This window comes from Typopeltis vanoorti, chromosome 11 (assembly GCF_054136105.1).
Source record: "Typopeltis vanoorti isolate ZY-2024b chromosome 11, IOZ_Tvanoo_1.0, whole genome shotgun sequence".
Taxonomy (NCBI): Eukaryota; Metazoa; Arthropoda; class Arachnida; order Uropygi; family Thelyphonidae; genus Typopeltis; species Typopeltis vanoorti.
Window position 1 is genome coordinate 60,038,628 of NC_143559.1, and position 21,337 is coordinate 60,059,964.

At 37.1% G+C, this 21,337-nt stretch overlaps 1 protein-coding gene across 1 annotated transcript in view; it reads right to left on the minus strand.

The window, feature by feature from the left end:
* Window positions 1-21,337, minus strand: part of LOC150101625 (uncharacterized) — an 84,264-nt gene that overhangs the window by 42,911 nt on the left and 20,016 nt on the right. The window contains exon 3 of the mRNA XM_090400515.1: window positions 1,014-1,132. Coding sequence (XP_090256641.1) covers window positions 1,014-1,132 — 119 coding nt within the window. The remainder of the gene's footprint in view (window positions 1-1,013; window positions 1,133-21,337) is intronic.

A 21,337-nucleotide genomic window follows, 5' to 3' on the forward strand; every position in this document is an offset into this window, starting at 1 on the left:
AGGCACAAATAAGTTTCATGTCCATTTCCCCATTTTGAAGTGTGCCTGCATCACTCTACTTAAAACTGCCTTCCAATCAAGAAGTTTATCTTCATGTTTGGTGATGAATGCTATTGTTATTTCTTCCTTTCCTTGATCATTATTGCCTGAATATAGCATCTTATACTTATTATTTAGTAAGATCTCACCAGTTTTTGTCTTCTTTGTCTCAGTAATGCCAATTATGTCCACATGATACTTTCCAAATTCTTCAAATTCCATTTCTTTTCTACTAATACTCTTTATATTGATGGTTTCTATCTTCAGTTCTTCTGATATTAGATTTATTCTTCTTCTAGATGTTGGGTTTGAGCTTGTTCCAGTAGCAGACTTTTCACTGTTCACCTTGGTTCCTTGATGAAAACAGCAGGGGCCTTGTCTAACTGGACAATATCCCAGTTGGCATGAAATCTCATCGGTGTTGTACCATTATATGCATTTGTGGTTTAAGCCAATAGAAACTATAATTTGGTCGGCTAAGTCCTAAATTGCTAGCCCATCCTTGTTGATTCAGTATCCAGTAGGTACCTACTAACAAGGTGCACCACATGAAGGCAAGGATTGGACATTATGTCAGAAGTCCCAGTCAGTTCTCCGCATTGCCTGAAATGCGATAAAATTAAATATTATTGTCAGATATTTCAAGTTGTAGGTGATTGTATAAATATAAATTTATATTTTAATTAAATGTTTAGCTGAATTTTATTTTGGTAATATGCACAGTAAGATTTTTTAATCAATTAAATTAATGTAATTATTAATCAGCATAATTAGTTCTTTTATAAAAGAGCTAATCAGCATAATTAGCTCTTTTATAAATACTTACCAGACATAAAAATAGGAAAAAGTGCTGCTCCTTTAAGTGAAATAGTGCCATATATTTTATTTTTTGTAATATGCACAGTAAGATTTTTTAATCAATTAAATTAATGTAATTATTAATCAGCATAATTAGCTCTTTTATAAATACTTACCAGACATAAAAATAGGAAAAAGTGCTGCTCCTTTAAGTGAAATAGTGCCATATACAAATCCTTCCATGAGAAAATAGGTGAAGTAAACCAAAAGTGAACACACACTTAAACCCAAAATGCTAAAAAAAAAATAATAATAATAAAATAAAAAAATATGATTCATGAAAAAAATATTTTTACTGTTAAGTGTTTAAATATATTTGCATATAATGCAAACACAACATTTAACAACATTTTGCTTATTCAGCTCTCGGAACCAGAAGTTATGATTGAAGTCTCAAATTACAAGAGTCATCCTTGAATTGATCATTCTTAAAACAATCACGAGTGAAATGGCAGTCTGTAGTACAAATGCCTGGATAATGGACATTTAACTGTCTGTCCATCAATATGAAAGTTATTCTAACATCTTGTGGAGATAGATTTTATTGAAATTTTGCATTTGAAATTGTAACAAACATTCTGTTGAGGAACAGGGGGGAAAAATGCATAGAAATTATATACTACAATAATTCCACTCTGGAAATGAAATTTAATAAACGTTACTTTGTATACATCCCAAATCTCAATATCCACAGGGAACAATTTTGGTTTAAATCTGACCATTTTTATTGGCCAAATGTTTCCAACTGATATTAATTCTTAATGTTGGAGGTTTAATGGATTTTTTACAACACTCAGAAAGGATTAAAAAGAATTTAATACTTCCTATATTTTGTCCTAGTCACTAGGACATCTACAGGGAATACAAAAATAACTAATGTAACATAACACAAATATCATACAATACTAAGCCCAACCACGTGGGTGACACTAAAGTCTTATCTAGGTGGAGTGCCCTCTAAGGGCGGTTGTAGGTGGCCTGGAATATAAAGTAGGATCTCTGGTGATGAGTGTTTCCCAAATTTTTGGAAGCTTAATGCAACTGTATTTATTAAGATTCGGTTGATTTCTAAGAGATGCTGCTGCTTCTAAGAATAGTCTCTTTTTCTTGAATTTGCTGTGATGGAGCATGTTGGTTTTTTTCATGATACTCTGTGGGTGGTGTCCAAGACATGGTCAGCCAAGCCTGAATGACCATAGTTGTGTTTACAGATGTAAGACTTGTGTTCCTCTAGGCAGATGGATGCTGATCTGCCTGTCTGTCCAAAGTACGCCAGCTTACAGGAACAGGGTACTTTGTAAACTCCAGGCAGAGAGAGAGAGAGGAGGGAGCTGATCTTTCGTAGAACGGATAAGGGTAGCAAGTTTGCAGTGGGACTTATATGCTGTGTGTAGGTTGTACTTTTTTAGAATCTTGGCTATTTTTTCGGATGTGCCACGGATGTAGGGTATGGTGATGGCATTTTTAAATTCTTGTTGACGAGAAGGACCAGGAATGGGAGAGGAAGTGATTATTTTTTTGATACTGTGATCGCTGTAGCCATTGGAGAGGAAAGTGTTGTGTATGTAGTTAAGCTCAGTAGTGAGCTTAACTAAGAAACAATTGTTCTTTTCCTTTTCCACAGTAAACTGGATTCTTGGATGTAGGATATTGAGATGCTGAGGAAGGAGTCTAACGTGTCTGGGCCATGTGGCCAAATAGAGAACACATCATCTACATATCTTAGCCAGATAGAAGGTTTGAGTGGGGCTGAGTCTATGGCTCGTTTTTCAAAATCTTCCATATAGAAATTGGCAAGGGGGGGGGGAGAGAAGGGGGGAACCCATGGCGGTTTCCTCTATCTGCTTGTAGATTTTGTTCTTCCAAGCAAAATACCCAGAGTTAATGGCAAAGGAAAAGAGATCTAAAATGTCAGAAGGGAAAACTTTTTGTAAGAGAGATGAGGTGTCAGTTAAAGGAATATTAGTAAACAAAGAGGAGATATCAAAGCTTACTAATATGTCTGCTTTATTCAAGGTTAAATTTTCTATGAGGCCTTTAAAGTGAGTCGAGTTTTTTATATAGGAAGTGGACCTTCCAGTGAGGGGGGGTCAGAGAGTTGGCCAGCTGTTTAGACAGTCTGTAGCAAGGTGCATTGGTGGCATCTACTATAGGCCTGAGTGGGGAATTGGGTTTGTGGATTTTTGGTAAGCCGTAAATTCGGTGGGGACAGGAGCAGAAAGGTTTAAGTTTTTTCGTGATGTCGGGGAGCCAGGAAGATACTTTTTTAAGTAAGATTTTTAATTTTTTAACTTGTGTTTTTGTGGGGTCATGTTCTATCGGGATGTAGGTAGCGCGATCACGGAGGATAATATTCATTTTGCGATTGTATTCACTGGTATTAAGAACGACTGTGGCATTACCCTTATCCGCTCTGGTGATGACGATACTTTTTTCTTTCCGTAATTTCAGGAGAGCTGTGTGTTGGGCATACAATAAATTACTTTTTTGGAGGTGAAGAATGAGCAAGGATGTTGGCTACGTCAAGTCTGATGTTATTGGCTATCTCCGACAGTAAGCAACCGATCCCACGTTCGATGTTAACCATTACATCAAGCATTGCCACTTCCTTCGGAGCGACGGCAAAATTATGGCTGAGGCTAAGTGCACTGACGGCATCGTCATTGAGCCTTTTGGAAGAGAGGTCTACTACTGTAGACCTCTCTTCCAAAATTTTATTTTTATTTTTTATTTTTATTTTTTGAAATTCTTTCTGTGCGGAGGTTTCCGAAATGCCGGAGAGAATCGACCAAAGTTCAGGGTTAAGAACGTTGGAGAGCTCTGAATGTAAGAAGCCAATGGTGGCGTTCGTCACTGAGAGGGTGGCACGAGTAGAAGCGATTTGCTCGCGAAGCAATGCCAGGCTGGCACGGTTATATATCCGGAGTGCTTTTTTGGAATGGAAATTGGTCTTTAGTTTAACGCAGTTCGGTATCACTCTTGTATCCCGACATCTTTTTAAAAAGGCCAGCCTATTCAGTTGCCTAGATAGTCGTAGTTTAGACTTACTGTATTGCTTGGATTTGCGTGCTAAATCTTCTCCATGAATGATTAGAATTCGTGTATAGAGGCTTAAGTGCTGTGAAGACATAATGTTATTATTATTATTATTATTATTAAACAAGACCTCATGGAGTCAAAGACTCATCTAGGAGGTCCTTTTATCTCACACACATCTCATCATACCACGTCTTAAACACATTCAAACTCATTGCAGACACCACACTCTCAGGCAAGGCATTCCAATCACTCACAACTCTGCACGAAAAAAAAAACCTGCCTCTCACTCCCCTACGCACACCCTCTTTATACAGTTTCCAGGGATGACCTCTGGTTCTCCCCTGATCTCCCACTATTCTCTGTAGAACTTCTCCACCATTGATCCTGTAACAACCCCTTACCAACTTGTAGGTCTCTATCATATCTCCCCTCTTCCTTCTCTCCACTAGACTCTGCAAATTACATCTTTTCAATCTTTCCTCATACTCGACATTCCAGAGGTCAGAAACTACCTTAGTCAGTCGCCTTTGGACCCTTTCCATCATCTCTTCATCCTTCTGAAAACCAGGTGACCAAATCTGGGCACAATAGTCCATGTGTGGCCTAATCAAAGCCTTATACAATGGAACAAGAATCTCCCTACTTCTACACATCAGTGTCCTCCGCATCATTCCCAGAAGTCTTTGTGTTGTCTTCACAATTTTGGCGATGTGTCCCCTAAATTTTAGATCCTTATCCACTATCACCCCCAGATCTCTTATTTCCTCTACTTCCGACAATATATTCTCACCAAGCATAAATTCTGCATCCCATCTTTGTTTTCCAAATTTTAAAACCTTACATTTTGCAACATTGAACTCACATCCCCATTTGCTTGCCCAATCACTCAATTTATTCAAGTCTTCTTGCAAGGCCACAACATCTTCACTACTCTTTATGGTTCGTCCCAACTTTGCATCATCTGCAAACAACTGAATATCTCCATCCAAATCTTCGCCAATATCATTAATATACAAGTTAAATAGTAATGGCCCTAAAACAGATCACTGAGGCATTCCACTAGTGACTTTCCTTTTCCTGGATATTGCACCCCCATACACAACTTGTTGATATCTATCAGATAGCCAGTCTCCAATCCAATGCACTAATCTAATATCCAACCCCATCTGCTCTAGTTTGACTGTCAACTTATCATGAGGTACTCTATCAAAAGCTTTTGCGAAATCCAAGTATATTACTGTGTATCCTTCTCCTCTGTCCAAGGAAGCAGTCACTTTATTGTAATAAGTAAGTAGATTACTAAAACACGACCTCCCTTTAGCAAATCCATGCTGTCCATCAAAGATTATATCATTATTGTCAACCCAACTCTGGATCCTAGTTCTCACAAGCTTCTCCAACAACTTAACCACAACACCTGACACACAGATAGGCCTATAGTTTGATGCTTGAGTTCGATCACCTCCTTTCTGAAGTGGCACAATCTTGCCCTCCTTCCACTCTTTAGGGACTTGACCAAGTGCAAGACTCGTATTAAAAAATATGTCAAGGCAGGTGTCAACTCTCTGGCACATTCCTTCAGAATACACGGTGATATATTATCAAGTCCCACAGCCTTATTTACATCTAGTTTACTCAACTCCCCAAACACCTCTTGCTCACTTACAGTCAGTCACTCCTCCCCATCATCAACTGCTCTTAATCTCTCCATGAAGTCACATTCACAAGATTGAAAGATCTTTATGAACTGCTCGTTAAGTATCTCCACCACACATTCTGCAACAGCTGTCTTTATACCATTTCCTCCAATCAATGTCATCCTTCCATAATCATTCTTTCTTTTGCTGGCTACATATCGAAAGAACTCCCTAGGATTCTTTTTAGCTTCATTAGCTAACTGCTGTTCATACCTCTCTTTAGCTACTCTCACCAACCAAGTCACCCTCCTTGCCTGGTCTTTGTAGACCTCATGAAACTGGTTACTTCCACTTCTCTTATGCTGCCTCCACAATGCCCTTTTTCTCTGTATTGCATGCTTAATCTCTTTATTCATCCATCTCACACCTACCTTATTTAACCTTCTCACCCATGGTATACATTTAGACATTGCATCTACTAAATATTTTTTGAAAATCCCCCAAGCTGCATTGATCGCTTTTCCAGCTAACTCCTCATTCCATGCTACACCTGCAAGCTGTCTCCTGAGCTCTTCATAATCATCCCCCTTGTAGTTCCACATATACCCTTTTTTCACAGGGGTCCTTGCACTGCTGGCAACCACCCAAGTAATCACCTCACGGTCACTTTCACCAATTGGTGGATGATTTGATACCTCATTGATAATTACATCCTCCGATGAGATGACCAAATCCAAGACCCTTAATCCTCTTGTGCCCTCTGTTACATACTGTCTGAGGTAGTTATCCCTCAAAAACTCAAGAAACTCATTTTCTTTACTTCCAGTTGCTATCTCTTCATTCCAGTCTATATTGCCATAATTAAAATCACCCATAATGATCACCCTTTTCTTATTTGCTTGGCTTATTTGACTATACATTTCACTATCACCACCACCCACATTACCAAGTCTATAAGAACATCCCACCAAGTATTTGATTCTATTCACCTCTATCTCACACCATACTGCCTCAAAACCACTGGCCCGATTTCCCTCTTGCATCTCTACCTTGTATGGACATAACTCTTTCATAGCACTCCCCCTCCCTTTTTACCCCTTCTATCCTCACGAAACACATCATACCTTTCCATCTCTATTCCTGTCAGGATGTCATCCTCATCTAACCATGTCTCACTTATTCTGACAATCTCTGGGTGCACAGATGCAATTAGTGCAACCATTTCATCCACCTTGTTTCTTATACTTCTAGCATTGGTATACAAACACAACAACTAATTTCTGGATCTACAGCTAGTTCCACTGATACCACTCACTCGATGTGATCTCTCCATGCTGGACTGGGGCCATTTCCCTTTCTGCTTCTTCATTTTAGAACCCTTTGCAATTCCATCTGTTTCCTTTTGATCCCTGATCATCCCATTACTTTCCAGCCTACACATGCTCTCACCTCCTCTTGGAGCATCCACCTTTCTCACGCTGTGTATCCCTGTCCACCCTGAGCCTCCCCATTTCCCTGCTCCTCTTGCACACCCATTTTCTCGTTTTCTATACTCATGCCACTCACTTCCCCATTCATTTCCACTTCTTCAATCTCTCCTGCTCTTCCACATCACTCCCCTCTCGATCTGATTCATTCTCTCCATTCACTTCTCCACTTTTCAGCAGCAGTCTCTCCAAGCGACTCACACCATAACCACTCAAATGCAGTCCATCGCTCCTATACAGCTAACTTCGTCCCTCAAACTCATTCCACACATTAACAAACTGTACTCCCATCTCCTCACACATTTCAGCTAGAATATCATTCATAATCCTTGCTCTCCGCCTCATTTCACCACAATCATACCTAGGCAACACACTGACTACCCTTCCTGTCACACTATTCTCCTTTATCTTTTCAAGCAGTCTCCTGACATTCATTTTTACATGCTCTTTGTTCTCTCTCAAATCATTTGTACCAATTAATACAATTAACTCTTTTGCTCGTTCCCGCCTCATATTCAATGCCTCAATCACTCTACTCATTTTACCGCCCGGAAAACATACCTTGTGCATTTTATCCTCTAGCACACCTTTAATAATGGAGTCGCCATACAACGCCACTCGCTCATCTTTTGTTAACTCTTTCATGCCATCATGATTTATTTTAATAGTTTTGACCTGAATTCTCTTAATTTCATTCCGCATCCATTTCATTTCTTGCTTCATCCAATCCAATTCACTTTCTGAACCTCGCGACACATTCTCTCTATCATTAAATCTTTCTAACTTTCTAACTCTCGACCCCCTCTTCTCACTTTCCCTCTCATTCATCCTTCTTTGTTTCCGTACTTTCGGTCCAACATTCACTATCATTCTTCTCACTTTCACTCTCACATATCTTTCTTTGTTTCCGTACTTTCGGACTAACATGCGTCCAACTTTCGCTATCATTCTTCTCACTTTTACCGTCATTCATCTTTCTTTGGTTCAGTACTTTCGTTCCAACATGCTTCCAACTTTCGCCATCAGTCATTCTTTTTTCGCTATCATTCCTTCTTTCGATTTTTTTTTACTTGCAATTTCTGCATCACGCCATTTCTACTTTCATTCGTTCTCTCAATTTTGTTTCTTTCCGCCTCACGTTCGTCCCTTTTAACATCCGTTACGGTTGTCAAATCGCTCTTTTTCTTTTTTCCTGATTTTTTAACATTTTTTCACCTGTCTTTCTCACCATCCTCTTTCAAACGTGCACTCGCGACACAATCGGTACTAGCACTTTGTCATCAACTTCATATTCGCATTCATCAATTCCTTGTTCAGGTCACATTTCGCACATACCCTTCTTCCATCCACACTAAACATCCACAAATCATTTATGTAATCGAAGGAATACATATAACAGACCTCACACTTAACGAAACAACTGAAATCCAAATTAAAATCATGGAATGACAATGCCGCTGCCATTTTTTTTTTTTCTCTGCAGGTTACTAGGTCTAATATTAACAATTTCGTATTTAGTTTAAACAAGAAAAAAAAAAAACCCACACTAATAATATCGGTAGCGTACAACGTTTACAGCCGCTCTTACTTAAACAATTACGCATATATACTTAATTATTCCTAGTAAAACTTATTTGAATCAGGAGCTCTTCAAAACACGTCCGTAGCGCTTCACCCACTAGCGCCCTCTCTTTGGTTGGAGGTTTGTTGGAGGTTTAATGTAGGTGGAGCGTCCTCTAAGGGCGGTTGTAGGTGGCCTGGAATATAAAGTAGGATCTCTGGTGATGAGTGTTTCCCAAATTTTCGGAAGCTTAATGCAACCGTATTTATTAAGATTTGGTTGAATTCTAAGAGATTCTGCTGCTTCTAAGAATAGTCTCCCTTTCTTGAATTTGCTGTGATGGAGCATGGTGGTTTCTTCCATGATACTCTGTGGGTGGTGTCCAAGACATGGTCAGCCAAGCCTGAATGACCATAGTTGTGTTTACAGATGTAAGACTTGTGTTCATCTAGGTGGATGGATGCTGATCTGCCTGTCTGTCCAAAGTACGCCAGCTTACAGGAACAGGGTACTTTGTAAACTCCAGGCAGAGAGAGAGGAGGGAGCTGATCTTTCGTAGAACGGATAAGGGTAGCAAGTTTGCGGTGCATTACGGTTGCATTAAGCTTCCGAAAATTTGGGAAACACTCATCACCAGAGATCCTACTTTATATTCCAGGCCACCTACAACCACCCTTAGAGGGCGCTCCACCTAGATAGGACTTTAGTGTCACCCACGTGGTTGGGCTTAGTATTGTATGATATTTGTGTTATGTTACATTAGTTATTTTTGTATTCCCCGTAGATGTCCTAGTGACTAGGACGAAATATAGGAAGTATTAAATTCTTTTTAATCCTTTCTGAGTGTTGTAAAAAATCCATTAAACCTCCAACATCATGTCTTCACTGCACTTAAGCCTCTATACATGATATTAATTCTACATTACTGGATGTGCTGCTAGATCAGATCATTTCAATTTTGGTTACAATCAGATCATTCAAGGTTTATAAAACTAGGCAAAGCAAAATTATGTTAGAGTACAAAAGCCAGAAATGAGTTGATGTATCATAACTTTTGGCATACTATGATTTTCATATATGTACATATATCACTTTGAGTAGAAGATGAATTTCATAGCCCAGTGTGAGACCACTGCCTCACTTATTGGAGGGCTGAAAAAGTTCCATGTTTGGTCTAGAGCAGGGTTTCTGGACTATGTAAAAAAAAAAAAATTCTTAGCCTACCCATAGTACAAATGTACTACAGGTTTAGTAATAACCTTTTGTTTGGTGGTAACAGAGCAGATAATTATACCAATTGCCTGTTTTGCATTCAAAGTATTAGTAAACATCCATTTCACCTACACCATGAGAAAAGAATTTAACACCCTACCAGCCAATTATGGATCAAATACGCATCCATCATATATTTCAATGTAATATCAATGGTATTACTATTTTAATATGCACTCACTTTGCATCCATGATAACCTTGACATCTATAGACGTCTTGGCCAGTAGTGTGGTTAATGGAACAAAACAGTCCTGCCTTCCAGTCGTTGACAGAAAATTCAATCAAATGCTGCTTCCATTCCAAAATGAAGCATACAAATTCTCACAATATAATAGAAGCACGTTACTTCCTTCTATTCTAATTGCTATAAGAATTATCAACAGTTCCTTTACTTCAATTGAAAAAAAATAAAGTAGCTTGAAAATATTAGCATATACCATTTACTATTAACAGACTATATTCCATGCACTTCTGAAATAAAACCTCCACTTCATTCTTTAAATTTGATGAAAAATATGGATCCAAATGATTCCATACTTGAATTTTCCTCTCTCAATGTTACACCTTCTCTTCTCAGCTCTCTAGCTGTAATTTTTCTCAGTTAAAGATAAAAAAGAAGTACTTTTTAAAACTGCTGAATAATTTATTGTACTTCAGTATAGATCTTCTTTCCTTCAAGGATTAGACATTTGCCTGTTTCAGCTTCACTGGTCTTTCTATCTCGCTGCTGGTCTCTCCCCCCTCTATATTTATCCACCTCTTTTGGTAGCCAATATATTGTACATCTTTTAACTGCTCTTAAAAATCTCATTTCTGCAGCCTGTAGTTTACTTTCATCGTTCTTTTTAACACTGAACCAATAAATGAGTGGGAGTGGCCATTCCTTTATAAAATTTTAGTTTGAGTTTCTTGTCTTGTTTTTTTTATTCAGGGTCTTTTTAATTGTTCCAAAATTTTCTGAAATTGCTTTATTTTTTCATATGTTCTGCACCTGTTCTATTATTTTATTTTCTACGACTATTTTTGATCAAACATGATCTTGATCTTTAAATGCCACGACTTTTGTTTAATTCATAAACTGATTTTTGAAGGTGTCTACACAGTTGGCCAAGTGGTTACGCACTCTGCAACCATATGCCTGGGAAAGGAGTGTCCTGCATCCAATTCTTGTCGCTGACATGAGGAGCTAAGGATCTTTCTCAAACACAGCCAGGTTAGTCGGTCTTTGGAATGGACTGCAGGGTTTTTCTCCCCAATTTATCTGGAGTTTTCCCTCCCGCAGAGCAGGCAAACCAGTCTTAAGAACACAATTCCCCACAGACAATTGCACATGGTTGAGTGTGGGGGTAATGACCCCACCTCGTAGTGAGTTATGAAATCCAGAAATGGGAGCCAAAGGCACCCTACAATGGGCTGTAGTGCCAAAGAAGAAGATTTCTGAAGGTCATTTTCATTGTTTTGTAATATAATCTGATTTGCATACAGCATTGTATTCATAACTGTTCTTTTGGTTAACCAGATACCTAGTTTTATTGTTGTTTTCCATATTTTAATAATCTGATCAATATAATGTTGAACAGAGTTGGAGATAAGCTACATCCCTGTCTAACACGCCTTGATTAATTTTAAACTCTTGTGTTAATTTATTACCTAACTGTAACTGTATTTCTGTATCTTAATATAAACTTTGTATAACCCTGTGCCAAATGCAATGGATATTCTTGTTTTTTATATATTATATTCCATAATTTGTCTTGTGTATTTTATCAAATGCTTTCTTATAATCAATAAAGGTCAAATCAGGATCTAAATTAAACTCTCTCTCTCTCTTTTTTTTTCAATAATTTGTTTTAGCAAATAAATATTTTCTATACATAATCTTCCATGTCTGAAACCACTTTGTTCTTCTGAGAGTCTATGTTTGCAATATTTCTTAGCCTTTTATGCAATATTTTATTGTAAATTTTGTAACCTGTATTTCATCATCTCATCTCATCCGATTGGTAACGGGTTGAGTCCACTAAGAAGAAAGGTTCTCCACTTATCGCGATCTTTAGCCATCTCAATCATGACTCTATAGCTGGGTAGATGGGAATGTTCTTTCAGCAACTTCATCCAAGTACTTCTTGGTCTGCCTCTAGGTCTTTTTCTTCCAATATATCCATTCAGAGCTAAATATGGGAGTCTGTGAGGGACCATTCTCTGAATATGACCAAACCATTTCAGTTTATGCTTAATGATTGTGTCTATTATATTATCTGGGAAGTCTAAATCTGTTCTGACTTGATCATTAGTCTTGTGTTGCATCCAGTGGTGTTATTAATTTTTCTGAGGCATTTCATTTCAAGTGCTTGAAGTTTCTTGATTGGTTGTTGAGTTAATCTCCAGGCATCTGAAGCATAAGTAGCCGTTGGGATAATAATTGTTTTATATAATTTTAATTTTAGACTCGTTGGGATTTTTTTTATTTTCCCATATTTTGTTTAGTTTATTCATGTTGGTCCAACCTAGGTTTAGCCTGTGTTTTACTGTTTCCATATTGTTGAGGTTACTAGATATAAGATAAACATATTTATTAACTTGTTCCAGCAGGTGATTTTCAAGATTTACAGAAATATTTTCTTCTTCTCTACCTATCTTCATTATTTTTGTTTTATGAAGATCTCGGTAATTTCCACAATCATCTCCACAATCTGAATAGAAATGATATAATCATTTCTAATCAGAAATGATATAATCAATTATAAATCTTGTTGCTCCACCATTCTATGTACAGTTGACCCTTAAAGAAGGCGCGTTTGAACTGCGCTAGTACACTTATGTTTTTTTTTTTTAAATAAATAATTCGAATTTTCTTTTTGAGATTTGTGACAATTTCAAAAAACTCATAGATGAATCATGCAGCCTAGAAATAGCAAAAAAAATAAGAAAAGGTTAGTGTCACAAATGCATAAAATATATGTAGATACTAGTCTATTTTATCATTTACTACCATAAAGTATAGACAAATGTATAATAAAAAGTTAAAATTTATCAAATGCACACAAACACTTACAGACTGTATGCCATTTGTAGTCAAAGAAATATAAACAGACATAAAGATGGAATACTAAATCATAAAACTACATAAAATTTTTATGATGTCTTTTTTTGTAAAGTAAAATCAGGGGTGTGAGTTATATGCAAGAGCAAGTCATATTTGAGTAAATATGGTAAGAATTAGCCGACATGTTGATGCCCTTCTGCTGCTTCCCCTGCTCAGCTGACTTCTATGGTGAGTTACAATGCATAAATATTTTTCTCACTACCATTTTTTTTTCAAACCAACATCATTAAAATCAATTTAATAATACAATAACTGATTTTACACTGAATAATATTATATATTTATATATAAATAAATATTTATAAAATATTATATAATATTATAAATAAATAAATTAATTAATTTTCTATTAATTTTTCCCCACTAAAAACTGCCCGGCACATCGGCAACTCGATTTGTAAGCATTTGGCATGCGCACATAAAAAGGTTCACCACCAATGGGCTAGGCTACTGCAAAGCAATTATATCAATTGCACCAAGCTACCGTAAAGCAATCATACTGGTGCTTCTTCATTATCAATGCATGTATTGTTATACCTGTAAATAAATATGAACTTCTTTTTCACATTATCTTTTCATTTTTGATGTCTAGTGTTTATAATATGCAAAACATCTACAGTGTTTTCTATTAATCTTTTATCTCATCTCATTTTTCAATTCATCTTGTAAACAGTCGACGTAAACTTCTGGTATCAATAAACAAAGTATATTTCACGCTACATTTCCTTATGATTTTCTTTAATAACATTTTCTTTTCTCTATTATATACTGTATTCTTTGTTGTAAGAATACAGTATATAATACATACAAACATACCATACAAAATGTGTGTTAATCGGCTGTTTATGTTATTGGTAAGGCTTCTGGTCAACAGTAGGCTATTAATAGGAGAATTAATTGGAGAATTAATTAGTAGTGGAGAGGATGAGATGTATTAGCGAAGTAGAGTAGTGAGCCCTCCCACAATGAATCCTTGGACTCCCTGGAGGTGTCACGTTATTATAATAATAATAATATAATAATAACAGTTAAGGTTTTGGGAAGTCAAACGTTATACACAGATTTTTGAATAATGTAAGGGGATCTGCACCCTTAACCCCCACATTATTCACGGGTCAACTGTATATTTATTTATATTTTCTGATGAATTTTCCAGTAGAAATTTTTTACTTGGTAAGGTAACCAGCCTCATGCAGAATTCCTGCCTGGAGGACCAGGGTATCTCTCTTAGCCTGGCATCTACCTCTTGACCTCTCCAGCTAGGGAGGCCCTACCAGTAGCTTAGCTACTACCACTGGCATAGTTCTTGAGGTCACTGGTGCACGCAAGCCTCCTTACCACATCAAGGTGAAGATACCATTAAGGTTCACAGTATAGATATTTTGCCATAATGAATTTGAATTTATTTAAATTCCCAAAAGAATGAGAAAGCAACTAGACTGGATAATATAATGGTAGAAGCTTAATATTAAACATGGCAGAAAAAAAAATTGGAAATAATTACTAATTACCTGCAATGCAATTAACTACATCCAGCATTTCATCTTAATGGAGGGAAGGTCTAATAATGCCAATGTTGAAAATTAAAAACCCAGATCTATAAAAATCTACAACGGAATGTTTCTGAACTAAACACACACACACACACACACACACACACACAATCTTTTCTGCTCAGAATTCAAGCAGGTTTTGTAAACTGAAGTACTATCAATATATCCACTATTTAGAACACTACTAGGACGAAAGGATAACTATCTTCTCTTAATCATAATTTCCCCAAGGCTTTCACAACCAATCAATAGACAAAGGATGTTAAAAATTTGCAGTTATTATGACTACCATTGCAAATAATTAAACCAACAGTAATACCATGCCAAAACCAACATGCAAGTGATGGTTAATGAAAAGATGGCTAAGAGCATTCCTAATTCCTTGAAGTCCTTCGGAGAGACTTAGCACCTTATCTTTTCATTATTACCCTTGACTAGTTTTCAGAGTGTTTTTATTATTTCAAAGAATTTTCAAATAGACTATTATGTGGGTTTGGTCTGTCAAATGAGTACTGAATAACTCAATGATACCCAGATAATAGTCTCTTTCAGAGATGATGTGCTAAAAGACTGATACAGACTGCTCATAACCAAAATAATTTATATACAAAAACACAGTAAGTCATTGATGGTCAACAGCAATAAAACTGAAGTCCTAAAAAAATAAAAACAGAACTGAAAAAAAACTTCCAAATTCTTGAAGAGGAAGTAGACTTTCAATACCTTGTACCTATATTGCATAGTCTGCTTACAAATAAAAGAAAGCACAAAGCTCTTCAATTTCATAAAAGCCTAACTAATGTATGGAAATCCAAAATCATTACAGCATAAAAATTTGTGTCTACAAAATCACTGGTCAGATCATATTTACATATTCTCAAACATGAAATATCATTACTTAGGACAAAAATTAATATCTGCAAAGCTTTGAGAAAATGTGCCTTTAATGCAGCATCCCATATATGTCATATCTCTAATACTGCCATTCTTAAAGAAACTTAGCAAATACTTCTAAATGAACTAATTCACAAAATCAATTTAGGTGATTGGAACAACAATTTAGATCTGTTTTCGTATGTTTTCATTTGGACCAACAAATGAAAACATACGAAGACAACAGAGCAATTATGGCAATGAGGGACAGTATGAAAGTAATGTTTCCTATTCCCCCCCTCCACTTTCAATTTGAGCATGGCAGTAAGTTTTAGCTTTATATTACTGAGTGGACAGCAGTAGTTCTCTAGTTCCACCACAGTGAGTGGTGCTGCAATTGTCACATGAGCACAGCACATAAGTAGTTCATAGCAGTTGATACACATATAAAGAAGAGTGCAAGATGATAGGTGTTGACATGAGCAGTTAGACACTAAGTCAGATTGATGAAACTGAAGTTAGAGACAATACTTGAAGCAGTCAACCAGTGGTGGCAAACAATGAGATGCATAGATGTGATGATCAAGAAGAATCATCACATCACAGCTGGTTAATTGTGAGATGCAGTTAATATTTGAAGACCCACACTGATGACCATCATTAACGAACTTGGCTACAAAGTTCACATGACTATTATTATTATTACATAACACCTCCAGGGAGTCCAAAGACTCATCGAGGGAGGGAACCTGCTCTACAACTCTCCGTCTCCACCCTGCCACCAACCACAACTCCCTTCCTCATCCACATCAATGCCATCTACCGCCGACCACCACCACCACCACCACTAGTATTTTCACAGACAATCACAAACATCCATGCCCACGGCAGGATTTGAACCCGCAGTCTTTTGGCTGGATAGCGGATACGATGGGTCCTGAAAATGTTGATTTATGCAACAAAGAAGCCCAGAACAAGATGGAGAAATTCTTCAGCCTTACCAGAATAAGGGAAAGGTTTTCCTGTCATGTATAGTCACATGTGATAAAACATGGGTTCACCACCATGACTCTGAAACAAAGGGACAGGCAATGGAATGGCATAATCTCAATTCACCACTTAAGAAGAAATTCAAAAGACAGCCTTCCAAAAGCAATGTCCCAGCACCTATGTTCTAGGACGACATGAAATCTTGTTTGTTGTTTTGTTTGGGAAAAGGCATTGTGATGAATTCAGAAGGATACGTGGAGATGCTGCAGAAAAATGTATCGTGTTCAGCTCATCAAAAACGTGAATGAGGTCTTTCTCCATGACAAGTGCCCAACCTCATGCATGTTTGCACATAAGGAATGAAAGCAACATTAAACTGAACTGACTTTCCCCATCCCACTCATAGCCATAATCTGTCATCCTCTGACACTTCAAGGAAACATTTTGCAGACAAAGAGCTGAAACAAGCTATCTGGGAAGAGCTCCAACATCAGGAGTAGACTTTTACAAGGTCAGAAGCATCTCAATCAGTGAGAGCAAAAGTGTACAGAGCATGATGGAGACTGCTGAAAATAAGTGTGCTCATAAAAAATAAAGGATTAATCCAAGTAAAAGACATTATTAAATAAATGCAAAGTTCTTTTTAGAGAAAAGACTAATACACCAACACATTTACCAGTTGGAACACAATAGTGTGTAATCACTTGCCTTCATTTAAAAGGCTACTGCCAAAAGTTATGTTTCTATTTTCTTTATTTATATCAACAAGCTCTGAATAAACTACAAAGAATGACATTAAGGGCGATATGTATCCTTTTAAAAATGTATGGAGAGATGTATCAAATTTTATGTATCCAGTATCGTCGTCCAGTAGCATCCTCTAGCAAGAGGGTTGCAGCAGATGAGCAGCTAGCAGATGAGTATCCAGTATACTAGGGAATAATATAAGTTGCTGCAAACAATGCAGTTTCACAAGACAGTAAATGAATATTTATCCAGCATTATTTCTGGAAAGCTTAAATTTGACTACCATTCCATAGCCTTGCTTGAAAAGGCTAAAATTTGATCTTACTGAGAAATGATTTCACACTATGACACCACATTTATTTATTTTGGTATTAAACAAAGCAATTCTTTACAGATTTCACATTTGCAATAACTATTAAACCACAAATATTAATGTCTTTGTTGTCCCTAACACCCACTTCCCTTTTATTTATTTATTTATTTTTTTAAAATGTGCAAACAACTGTACAGTGTGATGTCACAAGTTTGGATATTCAAATCTTGGGACTACTCTGATTTCAGCAAACAAGAAATGTATTAAAATTTATGTGCACATGAGCATGTGCGAAAGCAAACGCAAGCAAGTACACTGAGCTTCAGTTTTTGATTATAGAGCCCAAAATAATTTGTTCAACTTTTGCTGAATTACTGCAAAAGAAAGCAAGCCCTGATTTTTCCTGGATGTTTGTAGAGGGAGAGAGGGGATTACTGTCCTTTGGAGAATGAAGGCTGATATAAGAACAGTCTTAGAGGCTACTTTGAAGTTATGAATTTTAAAGAGTTGGAGGTATTAATGAAGAGATTACCAATGTAAAGGATTGAAACAGTCTATATATGTCAAGATTTGTCCATGGAGGAAGAGAATTACAGACTAGTATTTTTTTTTATAGTTCTCAAATACCTGTTGAGGACAAACTGTAGTTCCTTTCTGTGTTTTTTTGTCATGTTTTAAGATAGAAACTACACTTTTTTCTAAAATGCAAATGATGCCTATTTTTTGAGAATGGGCTTTTGATAAAGGTTCAAAGAGAATCCATTCTTAGACGTTTGCAATCAGTAACATTAAGAAATGGTAACATGTTTTATTTCTCCAATTTTTGGGCTGAACAACTTGAATGAAACTTAAAAAAGTTATTTTTCAGAAATATACTTCCAGACAATAAAAATGTCAGCATATCTCTAACAGATAGAGGTTTTATGTTGGATAACGAAAGAATTTTTTTTTTTTTTTTTTCAAGTTCACAATAATGAAATCTGGAGGAGTAGTTAAGGAACTTCGCATGGTGAGGCCAAAAATAAGTTTACAGCAACACTCATTCTATTTTAAAAAATCAGAATGAAGGTTGGCAAGAAAAAAAGTTCCTTAATAAGGCTCAAAACTTCATTTGGAGAGAGAGCCTACAAAATTTGTTCCACCTCAAAACTCAATTCTCTCGGAAATGGAAAATGAAGGCAAAGGCAAGTTACCATTTCCTAATATTCTGACTCAAAACACCTGAGAATGGATTCTCTTTCAAAAGCCCACTCACAATGAATGATATCTTCATTCCTCATCTCTTCACTATTCACCGCAAAAATTATACATCATTCACAAAAAAGTGAAGTTTCTATCTTAAAAAGATGAACACAGAACAGAAAAAGAACCTTCAGTTTCTACTTAGCTATTTTGTCCTTAACAGATATTCAAGAACAGTCCAAAGATTTATATTTTCTAATTCTCCTCCACAGCCAAATCTTGACATTCATTACAGAGACTTCATTTCAATCTCTTACATCAACAAATTTTCCATTAAAATAGAAAACTTCTTTAAAATTCATAACATCAGAGTCACTTATAAGTCTATTTTTGCCATAAGCAGCCTACTTCATTTTCCCAAAGGACAGTAACCCATCTTCTCTTCAAGGATTAGGCATTTACCTGTTTTGGCATAACTGGTCTTTCCATCTTGTAGCTGGTTTTCCTCTCTCTTTTGTTTATATCTATCCACCTGTTTTGGTCACTGATATCTTTCCGTCCTAAATTCATGTGGAATTACCATGCTGGCAAGTATGACAAGCTTAGGAGATTGCTTGGTTCAGTGCCATGGCATGTAAAACTGCAAGGGCTGGATGTTGATAGGGCATGGGAAGTGGTCAAGGAGCATTTGCAGGAGGTTATGGCTGACTGTATACCTAGAGTCTGAATAGTAAATCAAGTAGAGGTTAAATGGATGAATAACACCATTAAACTTGAGTTGCAAAAAAAGAAACAACTGGGGAAGGAATTTAAGGAGAAAGCTGACCTGCAGACACATGACCGGAATAAAGTGCAGGCCAGAAGGGTAATGAGTGTGGTAAGAAAAGTAAAAGCGGATTATGAAAGGAAATTAGCCATGCAAGCTAAAGAGAATCCCAAACTGTTCTTTCAATATGCTGCAAGTAAAAGAAAAACTGTACATGGCAGAATGATTTTAAGGAATGCCAATGGTAGGGAGGTCACTGAATCAGTCGATATAGTGGAATTACTGAGTGAGCACTTTGCAAGAGTATATCATCCAGGTGGTGACATTGAAGGAATGAAGGAACCATTAGTTTATATGGGAATTGTGGTGAATGAAGTGGAGGTGAATAATCTATTACAGAACGTTAATGTGAATACATCTGTGGGATTCGATGGTATACCAGCATGGGTCTTACGTGAAGCAGCTAAAGAATTGTCAGTACTCTTGAGCATATTGTTTAATCTGAGTCTCGGGTCTGGTTTAGTCGTGAAGGGGTGTAAAGAGGGGAAAAAGTTCCACTGCATAAAGGAGTATCCAAGACTACTGTTGCAAATTACCGACCAATCAGCATATCAGGAGTCGTTGTCAAGGTCTTGGAGAAAGTAGTCAAGGGAAAAATACAGGAATGGATTGATGAAAATGAGATACTATATGGGGGACAGCATGGTTTTGTGAAGGGTAAATCATGCTTCAGTAATTTGCTCAGGTTTTATAACACAGTGATACTGCTGGACCTGGCTAAGGCCTTTGACAGGATACCACACGGAATTCTAATCCATAAACTGCAACATATAGGAATGGATATAGGGTTGGTGAGATGGATAGGAGGGTGGTTGATGGAGAGATACCAGAGAGTAGTTTACTCAGGAGTAGAGTCCAAAAGGCGGCCTGTGACTAGTGGTGTGTCACAGGGTTTTGTTCTTGGACCACTGCTGTTTAATTTGTTCATTAACGATATAGGGAAGGAACTGAGAGAAACAGTTCATTTGTTCGCTGATGATGCAAAATTGGGTAGAGCAATAGTGAATGCAGAAGATGTCAAAATTTTACAGGATGATTTGGATAGATTGGAGGTCTGGGCTAAGGAGAATGGATGTCAATTTAATGCGGCAAAATGTAAGGTTATGCATTTTGGGGTGAAAAGATTAGCAGCAGTATATCACATTGGTGGAACTGTACTCCAGGAGATTGATGAGGCCAGGGACTTGGGAGTGTTAGTGGATAGGGAGTTGAAGTTTAGGGGGCACATTGCAAAAGTGGCTAAATGAGCTCATCAAATCACTTGGATGCTGAAGAATACTTCGATGAGCAAAGATAAGCAAGTTATTGTTCCTCTGTATCGGGCTTTGATAAGACACCATCTCGACTACTCTGCCCAGATCTGGTCACCTAGATTTCTTCTTGATGGGGAGGAGGTTGAGAGGATCCAGAGGTGAGTGACGAAGATGATATCAGGTCTATGGAATGAACCTTATGAAAACAGGTTGAAGATTTGTGGGTTGCAGAAATTGGTTGATAGGCATAAAAGGGGAAATATGATTGAGACATTAAAATTGCTGAAGGGTTTCTATAGGATTAATTCAGAGGATATTTTTGAGAACAGGACTGGTGGTGGGAGCACTAGGGGATATCCATGGAAGCTGGGCAAGAGTATGGTTAGTAAGGGTGTTAGAGCTGGGATTTTTTACTTTTAGAATGGTGAATGAGTGGAATAAGCTGCCAGAGTCTGTTGTGGGTGAATGAGTTCAAGGCAAAGGATGATAGATACTGTGTGAATGTCGAATAGTAGTGATGGGCATGTTTAGGGCCTCCCTCGATGAGTCTAAGGACTCCTTGGAGTCGCCTGTAATAATAATAATAATAAATAGATGTTC